Consider the following 12,987-nt stretch of genomic DNA (forward strand, 5'->3'; position numbering starts at 1 on the left):
CAGAGAACACCAATGTCCCCGAAACAAGGATAACTGTTGAAAAAACTATACCTAGGCATTTTGTCTTCAAAATACAGAATTAGATAAAGAAAAAATCCTGGAAGAAGCCAGAGGGAAAAAACACCTTACATAAAGGGGAACAAAAATTACACTTGACTTCTCCAAAGAAACTTTGCAAGCAAGAAGAGAGTAGGGTGAAATAAAGTGTTGAAAGAAAAAAAAAATCTAGAATTCTACACCCTATGAAATTATCCTTTAAAAGTGAAAGAGAAATACTTTCTTAGACAAACAAAAATTGATGAAATTTGTTGCTAGTAGACTTGCCATACAAGAAATGCTATGTTTCTTAAAAAGAAGGAAAGTAATACAGGTCCAAAATCTGAATCTGCATAAAGGAAGAGAATTGAAGCATGTGTAAGTAAAGGTAAAACAAAAAGTTTTATTTTTATTATTCTTTATGGGTCTAACAGAGCCATTATTATTTTTCTCAAATAATTATTTTGCTCAAAATAATAGCAACACTGTATTCAAGTATGTATGTGTATATATATATACACACACACATATGCATATGTTTCTGTATGCTTAAATATAAGTGAAATGTATGACAACAATGATGCAAGCAATGGAAAGGAAAAACCAGAATTTTTTTTTTCAATTATAAGGTACTCACACTACCCATGATGAAGTGCAGTATTATTTAAAAGTTGACTAGCGTGTACGAGACAGCAGAAGAGACACTGATGTATAGAGCAGTCTTATGGACTCTGTGGGAGAGGGAGAGGGAGAGGGTGGGGAGATTTGGGAGAATGGCATTGAAACATGTATAATATCATGTATGAAATGAGTCGCCAGTCCAGGTTCGATGCACGATACTGGATGCTTGGGGCTGGTGCACTGGGACGACCCAGAGGGAGGGTATGAGGAGGGAGGAGGGAAGAGGGTTCAGGATGGGGAGCACGGGTATACCTGTGGTGGATTCATTTCGATGTTTGGCAAAACTAATACAATATTGTAAAGTTTAAAAATAAAATAAAATTTTAAAAAATAAATAAATAAAAGTTGACTAGAATTAGTTATAAACTAGAACTAACACTTAAAAAGTCAAAAATGAAGTAAAGCTATATTCTAAGAAAGGACAGAAAAGGAATCATACAAAATACTCAATTAAAGCCACAAAAGGCAGGGGAAAAAAATGTACAACAAAAATATCAATAAAGTGGGAGCTCCTTGATGGCCTAGTGGGTAGGATTCTGGGTTTTCACAACCATGGCCTAGGTTCCTGAGATCTTACAAGCTGTGCAACATAGGCAAAAAAAAAAAAAAAAAAAAAAGAATAAGGGCGAACAGAAAACAGAAGTGTATACTAATTCAACTATATCAATAATCATTCATGTCAACTATCTAAATGCACTAATTAAAAGCCAGATTTTCAGAGTGGATCAAAGATATCACTATACTTGTATAGTAAGCCTTGTCTACAAAAATCCCACTTTAAATATAAAGGCATATAAATGTAAAGTAAATGGATAAAGGACAATATACCACAATACTACTAATACAAAATACTAATCAAAAGAAAGCAAGAGTGAAAGTGTTAGTTGTTCAGTTGTGTCCAACTCTTTGCGACCCCATGGACCGTAGCCCACCAGGCTCCTCTGTCCATGGAATTTTCCATTCAAGAATACTGGTGTGGGTAGCCATTTTCTTCTCTGGGGGATCTTCCCAACCTAGGGATCAAACCCAGGTCTACGTGCACTGCAGGCAGATTCATTACCATCTGAGCCACCAGAGAAAGCTCTTTATTCAGAAAGAGTATACTTCAAAGCAAAGATAATTATCAGGGATAAAGAAGGTCATTACATAATGGTAAAGGGGTCAGTTCTCTAAAAAGACGTAATGATCATTAAGGTGTAGGCACCTAACAACAGAGCATCAACTAAATGAGGCAAAAACTGATAGAATTGCAAGGAGAAATAAATGAATTCCCTACCACAGTTGGAGACTGCACCCTCTCTCAGAAGTGGACAGACCAGTGGGCATAAAATCCATAAGGACATGCTTGAACTCAGTAACACCATCAGTCAACTAGATGTAGTTGACACCTACATGCTACTTCATCCAACAACAGCAGAATACATTCTTCTCAAGCTCACACAGAACATTTACCAATATAGACCACGTTTTGAGTCATAAACACACTTTCACAAATTTAACAGACTAGAAATCATACGACATCTGCTCCCAGACCATGTAGAACTAAGTTAGAAACCAAAAACAGAAAGATCAATGGAGACTCACAAAATACATGGAGATTAAGCATCACAATTCTGAATAACACATGGGTCAAAGGAGAAATCTCAAGAGAAATTTTAAAATATTTTGAACTAAATGAAAATGAATACAGAAACAATCAAAAGTTGTGAGATACAGGATAAACAGCTCTTTCAGGGAGATTTATACCACTGAAAACACATATGAGCAACTAAGTTACCACCTTAGGAAAAAATTTTAAAAGAGCAAATACAAAATAAAATATTAAATACCCAAGTAAAATATTAAATACCAAAATAATACCCAAGAAAAGAAATTAAGAATTAATTATAATTAAGAATTAGAGAAAAAAATCAATGAAAATGTATAAACCTCTCACCTGGCAAACTAAGAAAAATGAAAGAAGACATAAATCACTAATATTAGAAATGAAGGGGGAGACATAAGTATAGACCCCATATACATTAGAAGAATAAAGGAGTGTTATGAACAACTCTATGCCCATAAAGATGAAACAAACCACTTCCTTAAAAGGTTCAACTGCCAAATTCTCATAAGAAGAAACAGATAATCTGAATAGGTCTAAATCTATTAAAGAAATCAAGACAGCCTTCCAAAACTAAAAGTACCAGACCCAGATGGGTTCACTGGTAAATTCTACCAAACATTTAGGGGGAAAAATCATACCAATTCTCTACAGTCTCTTTCAGAGGACACAAGTAGAAGGAATACTTCTTAACTCATTGTATGAGGTCAGTATTACCTTAATACTAAAACCAGACAAACACATTACAATATAGCAGACCAATCTCTCTCATGATTCTAAATTAACACTTTTTTTTATCTTGTTTGAGATTTATAATTATTATTCTATGAAAACAACTGCATTATATTTCCCTGTTAATGTATCTTTTTCTAATAACTCTATAAGCAATATTTTTCACTGCTGATCAATATTCAGGGGAAAACCAAGTAAATCAAGTGCAGAGAAAATTCTTATTGAAATACTCACTGATTTCTCAATTGAGAATCATTTATCCTTATTCTAAATGGATCCATTTTGAAATGTTTATCCTAAAACCTTCAAGTTTTTAAGTTTAAATATAAACTTTAAAAAAATCCAAGGTTTCTGTGACTACAAAAAATCCAAGGTTTTTATCACTACAAGTTCCAAATGATTAAACTGAAGCATAGCTACAAAAAAAAAAAATTAATGGCATTTAGAGTTTTATATTAATAAATATAATCTACCTAGAACAATGAAAATTAAAACTATGTACTATTCAGACTGTACCAAGAATATTATTCTTAGTTCTCAATCTCCTATTTTAAAGAGAGAAAAAGTCAAAAACTGAAGATCCCTAGATAACCTCAAAGGAAGATAAGTTATCTTGAAGTTAAATACTGAGAATAATCAAAGGTATTTAGAACATTTATCCTTACGAGCAAAGATTTAAAGGCAGATTCAAAAGAAGTCATAGGAAAAGGGAGAATTAAGAAGACAGCAAGCAGGTAAATTTAAGTCAGTTTAGGAAGGAAATTGTAGGAAACAGAGCAGTCTACTACTGGAACAAGAAACCTCACGGGTATGGAGTTTTTTAATCACAAGAGGTGCTCAAGCAGAAATAGTGATCACCTGAAGGAAATTTTAAATACAGTTCCTTAGTTCCTTCCACATGGACAGAGGAGCCTGGCAGGCTGCAGTCCATGGGGTCGCTGGGAGTCAGACACGACTGAGCGCCTTCACTTTCACTTTTCACTTTCATGCACTGGAGAAGGAAATGGCAACCCACTCCAGTGTTCTTGCCTGGAGAATCCCAGGGATGGCGGGGCCTGGTGGGCTGCCATCTATGGGGTCACACAGAGTCGGACACGACTGAAGTGACTTAGCAGCAGCAGCAGCAGTTCCTTCCACAAAATTCACTGAATGACAACTACCTACCAGGTACAGTACATCTAAGAGTATTCTAACTTTGTTTTAAGATTCAATTATCTTAAAATCTAGAAAGCGGATGAAATGGTTAATTTTTAACGTACCTCTTTTTCCTCCTTCAATATTTTTACTTCATAAAGTCGTCGGAGATTTGAGCAACTATTTTGCTGTTGATCTTTCTTGATGTTTACATTTTCATAACGAGGTGACTTTTTCCTTTAAAAACCAAGAAAAAAATTTATTCTCAATTTCCAATATATAAATGTCTATATAAGCTAAGAGAATATTTTTACACCAACATTTCCTGCTTAAAAAGTATTCAGTAAGATGTTATTGATGATAAACACATCTGAGTATTGTTAAGCCAATATATCCTTAGTAAGTGCTAAGTCACTTTAGTCATGTCCAACTCCTTGCAACCCTATGGACTGTAGCCTGCCAGGCTCCTCTGTCCATGGAATTCTCCAGGCAAGAATACTGGAGTGGGTTGCCATGCCCTCCTCCAGGGGATCTTCCTGACCCAGGGATTGAACCTGTGCCTCCTGTGTCTCCTGCATTGCACGCAGATTCTCTACCTGCTAAGCCATTGGGGAAGTCCCAAGGGAAAAACAATTAATGCTACTTATATCACATAACAATCAGAAAAAAGGCATAAAGAAATATCTTTGAAAATGAAAAGGAAGCTTATTTTCCCTGAAATTTACACAACCTCAAGTGAGAATAATAAACCAAGTAAGCAACGAGTAACAGCTCTGGAGTCAGACAGCCTGATGTGAATCCTAAGATTGCTACCTACTAGCTACATGACCTTGCACAAATCGCCTAACTTCTCTAAACTTCAGATTTGACTCTTCTTCTGTAATTAGAAATATTAATAACCAATCCTCATGGTTGTAATGATTAGAGCAGATAATTATATGTGAAGTGTTTGGTGGCATACATTTTTTCTAATTCTTAAACAGAATTCTGGGGAAACAGTTTCACATTAAACATTTCCAATGAGCTATGTTGAACATAAGCAGATTATAAAACAGATAATAGAAAAACAAATGCTTAGGTTACATAATTGTCATTACTTTTTTGTTTACACATTACTATGAGTTAAACAATGCATAGAACATCTCAGTTCACTATTAAAGGCTGACTTCGTTGATTTTTTTTACACGAAATTCAACAAACATTTTCAAAACCTCAAATAGTTTTATGGATAAAAATATTTATATTAGGGATATCAAAAGAGTCACATATCATTTAGGTCTGTTTCCCAAATTAAAAAAAAAAAACAAAAACCTATAGGCCTATCTTTCCATTTAGAATAGTCAAATATTTCCATTTTTTAAACTTTTTGTTTTGTATTGGAGTATGGCTGATTAACAATGTGATAGTTTCAGGTGAACAGCAAAGGGACTCAACCATTCATCTACATGTATCTTCTTCTTGTTGTTCAGCTGCCCAGTCGTGTCCGACTCCATGTGACCCCATAGACCACAGCATGCCAGGCTTCTCTGTCCCTCACCATCTCCCAAAGTTGCCCAAATTCATGTCCACTGCATTGGTGATGCCATCCAGCCATCTCATCCTCTGACATCCTCTTCTCTTTCTGCCCTCAATGTTTCCCAGCATCAGGAACTTTCCCAATGAGTCAACTGTTGGCATCAGATGACCAAAATCCTGGAGTTTCAGCTTCAGCATCAGTCCTGCCAATGAGTATTCAAAGTTGATTTCCATTAAGATTGACTGGTTTTATCCTCTGCAGTCCAAGGGACTCTCAGGAGTCTTGTCCAGCACCACAGTTCAAAGGCATCTGTTCTTAGGCACCCCACCTTCTTTACAGTCCAGCTCTCGTAGTGTATGTGACCAATGGGAAAATGATAGCTTTGACTTTACAGACCTTTGTCGGCAGAGTAATGCCTCTGCTTTTCAACACAATGTCTAGGTTTGTCATAGCCTTCCTGCCAAGAAGCAAACGTCTTCTGATTTCATGGCTGCAGTCACTATCCGCAGTGATTTTTGGAGCCCAAGAGGAAATCTGTCACGATTTCCACCTTTTCCCCCTCTATTTGCCATGCAGTAATGGGGCTGGATGCCATGATCTTAGTTTTTTTAATATTTATTTTTAAGCCAGGTCTTTCACTCTCCTCCTTCATCCTCATCAAGAGGCGCTTAGTTCTTCTTTGCTTTCTGCCATTAGAGTGGTATAATCCGCATATCTGAGGTTGTTGATGTTTCTCCCACCTATCTTGATTCCAGTTTGTAACTCATCCAGCCCAGCATTTCTCAGGATATGCTCAACATATAAATTAAACAAACAGGCTGACAGCAGACAGCCCTGTCATACTCCTTTCTCAATCTTGAACCAATCAGCTGTTCCATACAGGGTTCTAACTGTTGCCTTTTGACCCGCATATAGGTTTCTCAGGAGACAGGTAAGATGGTCTGGTATTCCAATCTCTTATGATCTTTCCACAGTTTATTATGATCCACATAGTTAAAGGTTTTGGCACAGTCAATGAAACAGAGGTAGCTGTTTTTCTGGAATTCCCTAGTTTTCCCTGTGGTACAGCAAATGTTGGCAATTCGATCTCTGGTTCCTTTTCCTTTTCTAAACCCATCTTCATCATCTGGAAGTTCCTGGTTCACATAATGCTGAAGCCGAGCATTCAAGATTTTAAGCTTGACCTTACTAGCACAGGAGATGAATGCCACTGTCCGATGGTTAGCACAATATTTAGTACTAGCCTTCTTGGGAATTGGGATGAGGATTGAGAAGTATAATTACACTATACTTCTAGTGTAACTGCACATATCTATGCTCTCCCAAACTCCCCTCCCATCCAGCAAGTACTTCCATTTTTATACCATATCAAATCTCCCAGAGTAATTATGACTCAATCAATAAACAAGAAGTAATAAAGAAAAAATGGTAGAAAATACTACCAGAAGGAACCAAGACAAGTCCAAATAAAAGATACAGTGAAGGCAGCAAACCAAAGAGTAGACAAATTATGGAAATGATGAACTGTCTGAAGCAGTTAGGATTGCAATCTATATGGATACATTCCTACTAGCAAAGGGAAAATGCAAACAGAAGAAAAAGAAGAAACAAGACAAATAATAAAGATAAAAAAGAAAGTAACATTTAAAAACTAGGATGAGAATGCGAGCAGGACAGGGCGAGAGAAGTAAAAATGACTGCTATAAAGAAAATAGCAAGCAAAATTAGAGCAACATAATTAGAATACTGGTCATGCCTGAGGTACTCAGTTAGATGTGTAGTGAAATGGATGGAAAACAACCATCACAGAACTACATACCCTAAAAAAGGGTTAATTTTACCCAATGTTAACAAAACCTCAATAAAACTGATAGACAGGCAGGCAGACAGGGAATCAAGCAGCCAAACTGAAAGAAGAAAGAGTAAAGTACTAACAAAAGTATTATGTCAAGGGAATGAGCACCATTAAGAGCATTCGACAGACTTTGCTTTATTTGGAATGACAAAGATTAAATTTAGATCCCATTACTGTATATTGGAGAAGGTGATGGCACCCCACTCCAGTACCCTTGCCTGGAAAATCCCATGGATGGAGTAGCCTTGTAGGCTGCAGTCTATGGGGTCGCTAAGAGTCGGGCATGACTGAGCAACTTCACTTTCACTTTTCACTTTCATGCATTGGAGAAGGAAACAGCAACCCACTTCAGTATTCTTGCTTGGAGAATCCCAGGGACAGAGGAGCCTAGTGGGCTGCCATCTATGGGGTCACACAGAGTCGGACACGACTGAAGTGACTTAGCAGCAGCAATCTGTGTATACATGTTAAGTTTATTCATGTTAAGTTTCTAGTGTAACTACTAAAAAATAAAAATACATGGTATATCTCCCATACTAGGAAAGTGAAAAAAGAAAAGGACAATAGAACAGGGTATAAATTCCCCAAAACAAGGACCATGTTTTATTCTTTTTATTCTCAGTTACTCAGTTCATTACTAGGTTATAGCAAGAATTCAAACAATGTCTGTTCAATGAATGCACAGCAGCAGAGGAGTTTAAGCAAGAGTCTAAGCTATGTCCACTGCTGGTATAAACGTGTATCTGAATGTGTCCAGCAAATTAACTGGAGGTAATCATTGTGGGACTTCCTGTGAGAAAATTCATTGTATGAGAGAGAAAGGATCAGGCACATAAGCTGGAATCTATCAAAAAAAAAAAAAAAAAACCCACTAAACCATGGAAAGCAGTTATAGCTTCTGAGAACATCATATTTATTAGCCAATTTTGCCCTCCATGGACTCATATCTAAGACCGTACTTGTGTCTAAGATAAGAGTAGGAAAAAAATAAAGACAGTTATTTTACAAGAAATGTATTTCCTAGTTAGACTTTGTAAATATTACCTTCAACCTAATGTTATGGCTCTGACTCAAAGTGAGAATGCCTTCTCAATCTATCATTAGTCAGAAGAATGGACACCAGAGCCAGGAACAAGATACAGAATCCTGGGGTCACCTATTTTTATATTTTTCCTGAACTTTTGTCTATCTTGTAATTAAAGACAGCATATTTTAGTACTTAGATACATGGGCTATATATCAAGTTCTGCCACTGAATAGCTACATTGTATTAAATATGTTATTTATTCTCTGACTCATTTTTCACTAATAAATAGAAGTAACAATAGAAACTACACAGAGACTTGCAAATATTAAATGAGTTAATACATGTAAAACAGGTAGCACAGGATCTGGCAGACTGAAAAAGCAATAGTTTTCACATAGGTTAGCCTAAAGTATAACATTTCTTTAAGTCTTTTATACTGATTTTTCCTTTCATAACAGCATAACCTAGTCTAAATTATTAGTAAAATCTACAGTAAAAGTATACTATTTTTTTACTTACTGGGTTATATCATACTGTCCAGGACCAGGCCCTGACGTTATAGGTAATTGGAGTCTTCCCAAAGAGTTGCCAAAATGTATCCCCTTGTATTTCAAAGTTGCATTGGAAAAATCCTTTTAAAAAAAAGGGAGGATGAGAGATAGTTTATATAAATCATGAAACAAAGTTTAACTTTACTCAAGTCTAAAGCAAGGATAGCCTTAGTCAATGAGTTTCCCCTGGTAAATGCTAGAATCTTCTCTGATATAGGTTATCATGATAACTTAGATAACCTAAGTTATTCCTGTATCCTATTCCACTCCTAAGTCAACCAGGATTCCCAGAGAAGGACCTCTAGCTAGCATGAAAGTGAAAGCTGCTCAGTTGTGTCTGACTCGTTACGACCCCCTGGACTGTAGCCTGCCAGACTCCTCTGTCCACAGAATTCTCCAGGCAAGAATACTGGAGTGGGTTGCCATTTCCTTCTCCATCATAACCTCAACCAATATGAACAGCTTTGCTCTAGGCATTACACTCAACAACCTAAATCCTTAAGGGTAATGAAAATCAGCTCCTTACCATTTAAATCAGGGAGGAAGGGCAGAATTGCATGCTTTAGGGAAAGTCTAACACAGATGACTTAATTAAATAGAAATTAAATTAGAATTCAAACATCACCAACAGATACTAGATAATGTCTAATTACTTGATATTTAAGTCTATAAGATATTCACATAAAATTTTCATATAGTAACAAATACACAACAAAAATTAAACTCAATTCATTTTATAGTTACTATTTGAGATCAGGATCAGTACTTTAACACCAAAGAAGTCATTTGTGACTTAAGAAATCAGCAATCATCTTCCTTCACATCCACTATAATAAATACCAAAATTAAGCATGACTCACTGAAGATTTTGTTTCAGAGAAGTTAAAAACACCTGCTTTCATTAGACACTAATAATATAATATGAAACAAGAACAGTAATGTTTCTTATAGGAATTCTCTTATATTGAGTAAAAACATTAAAAATCATTTAAAAAATTTATAAAAACTTATCTTTTAACTGATATAAAGTTAAACTCTAGTCTATTTCACTTTTAATTCATATTTGTAAAAATACAGCTTTAAAATAGGCATGGATTATTAAAACAATATACAAATACAATGAATAAAATCCCAGTAACATAAACTTGTAGTTTAACTGCATAAAACAGCGTGCTAGTTGTTCTAGGTGATCATTGCTATTCTCGAACAGTGGAACTAATCTCTCCCAATTACCATTATAAGCAATATTAATTAAATAAATAGCGATTAAATGTTAAGAAGACAAAATTCTAGTTCAGACTGGTGAATTGAATCAGATTCCCGCCAGAGCCTCAAAAGAAGAGTGTAAAATAGATTCAAATCATCAGTACTGGTAAAGAATCCACCTGCAATGTGGGAGACCTGGGTTCAATCCCTGCATTGGGAAGATCCCCTGGAGAAGGAAATGGCTATCCACTCCAGTATTCTGGCATGGAGAATTCCAAGGACAGTAGAGTCACAAAGAGTTGGACACAACTGAAAGAATTTCACTCTTTTTTTTTTTTTTTTTTTTCCCTTCAGAAACTAAGAGAAGGTATCATTCACATTCACATTTCACTCCAAGGAATTTCTGGAAAATACAGCACAGCAGAGACTAGAACCAGAAAAAGACCTTGCTGCATGTGAAAGAAACCTCAACTGAACCCTATTAATATGCCCAGGAAGATAGATACTAGAGGTAAGGACAGACTCATGGGTAGTGAGTACAGAGTAATTCTCAAAACTACTAATAACCTTAGAGATTTACCTGCACCAGTGCCATTACATGAAGTGAAGAAAGAATGCTAAAACCCATTCCATTCCTGCCACAGATGGTTGGAAATAAACTGGAAGCACTGCCATTAGGCCCTAACAAAGACAGACTTCCTAGTTAGACAGGCATCACTCCAGAAAGGTGCCACAACAAAATTCAAAAATAAGCTGCTACAGCACTAAGATTTCCTACTATGTGAAAACATCTTTTATTTCCTAGAACTCACCACTAACAACTAGCCCTCAAATACTATAAAATATAAAAATCAATAAAACTAAACGTTTCCTTTTACACCCACCTGATCTTAAACAATTAAACAGAGGCAAACACCATCTGACAGAACTTTGATGTTTGAATGAAATGAAATGGAACCTTTGTTGATTCTTTCATCATAGATGGTAATGTGAGACAGAAATTGAATTACAGTAAGTCTCCTTTCTTGGGGTGGTAGAGGATGTTGGAGCTGAGGGTATAGAAACAGGGAGTTACTATCTATGTCCATATAAGATTCAGACATATTTTGGAATGTCCAGTGAACTAACAGAACAAATCAACCAGAAGGTAAATGCAAAAACTAATCCTATGGGAAGCAGCTAATCATGATAATCCACATCCAGTAAGAAAATCAAAAGAGTGGCAATGCTTACTACTTCGTAGTCTTTTCTGTTGACTGAATTTGCCTTCTACAACACAATCCCCCAATGGATTTATGCCTGTGTTCTGTGGAGTGCAAAAGGACTATGATAAAAATCTAAAAGATCTATTTCATTAAAACACTGGTAAAAAGCAGTGCTACTTTTAGACCCTTCTAGCTATTAGAGTATAACACAGAGAGAAGAGCATTATCGCCTGACTTTACTTCAGCTCATCATGCAGCTTTCACTGTGATGGAGTACATGGGCAGAAATGCCCAGCAGAGAGCACCATCTGGCAAGAGACTAAAGTGCCTGGGGCAGCAGAAGCTGTCTCAGTGGAAACAGACTTGTTCAGGAGCATGGTTGAGACAGCCCTTCTAGAAGCTTCTGCGAAGGAGAACTTTGAAGAAGGCTTGAGTTCCACATCAACAGGAGGAGACAATATGCATATATTTGAGTTACTAACATAACCCTGATGCTAATTAGTACCCACAATCCAATGAAGCCTAGCAAAACTTGTTACATAAATAAAAAGGATTGATCCTTATTTCCACTAGGAATATTTCAAACTGTAAGTCATCTTGCTGTGCTTAGCTAATTGGTATACAGATTCCTTCTAACAAACTACAATGCAAAGAGCAGAGAAGTATTTCCCTTCTTCACTAGGGATGCTTAGCTTGAACACACTATGTAGTTATAACACTCGATAAAGCACCAAATCAAAGCAAGATGATGACATTATTATAAATAGGTTGATATATGATTCCCAAGCCCAGATCCTTGTCAATCCTAGAAGGAACAGAGCTATAAATAAAAATTAAAAGGGCTATCCCTCCAATCTGTCTAACACATAGAGCTTATACCACTCTAGCACCTCTGAATGTAACACAAAAGGAAATAAAGGTAGTCAGACCATCCAAAGGCTTTGGGTATAGTGTGCAAAGACAAACACCATAACACCTAGCAGAATAGCACAGAAAAATAGCACAGCCTGACATGACCAACAGAGCAGCATATGGTGAAAGAGGAGTCCTGCAAGACGCCCTGTTAGCCACTAGAGTAGCTACAAAGCAGCCTGTTCCTTTGGGTCAGTGGCAACTCTGAAGACTGCTGCACCCCAGAGGGCTTCAGAAAGGAAAGAGTGCTGAGCCATAAAACACTTTTTTTTCTAAGATATGTTCTAGACCATCTTTCAAATGAAATTACTTAATAGAGGCATGGATTTTAAAGTACATATACAGTTTTGATGTCAGAAAGAAAGTTTTCTCATTTGTGAGGTACTTTATTTTTACTTTGAAATAAAGCAAAATATCATAATTGTGAAGATTTTAGGCATAATAAGTAATAAAATAAATGTAGAACTCTCTTTTAATATAATATAGCCAGGTTAGATGTGCCAGATATTTTCTATCTTTCAGGCAGGAG

General features: G+C 36.2%; 1 protein-coding gene across 3 annotated transcripts in view; it reads right to left on the reverse strand.

Moving 5' to 3' along the window:
• LOC129657498 (sperm-tail PG-rich repeat-containing protein 2-like) overlaps positions 1 to 12,987 on the reverse strand; it is a 156,307-nt gene that overhangs the window by 110,161 nt on the left and 33,159 nt on the right. For all 3 annotated transcript variants that reach the window (XM_055587746.1, XM_055587745.1, XM_055587747.1), the window contains 2 exons: positions 9,104 to 9,216; positions 4,312 to 4,423 (listed from right to left, as the gene is read on the reverse strand). In XM_055587746.1, the coding sequence (XP_055443721.1) occupies positions 4,312 to 4,423; positions 9,104 to 9,216 (225 nt within the window). The remainder of the gene's footprint in view (positions 1 to 4,311; positions 4,424 to 9,103; positions 9,217 to 12,987) is intronic.

Source organism: Bubalus kerabau, chromosome 7, assembly GCF_029407905.1.
Source record: "Bubalus kerabau isolate K-KA32 ecotype Philippines breed swamp buffalo chromosome 7, PCC_UOA_SB_1v2, whole genome shotgun sequence".
Classification (NCBI taxonomy): domain Eukaryota; kingdom Metazoa; phylum Chordata; class Mammalia; order Artiodactyla; family Bovidae; genus Bubalus; species Bubalus kerabau.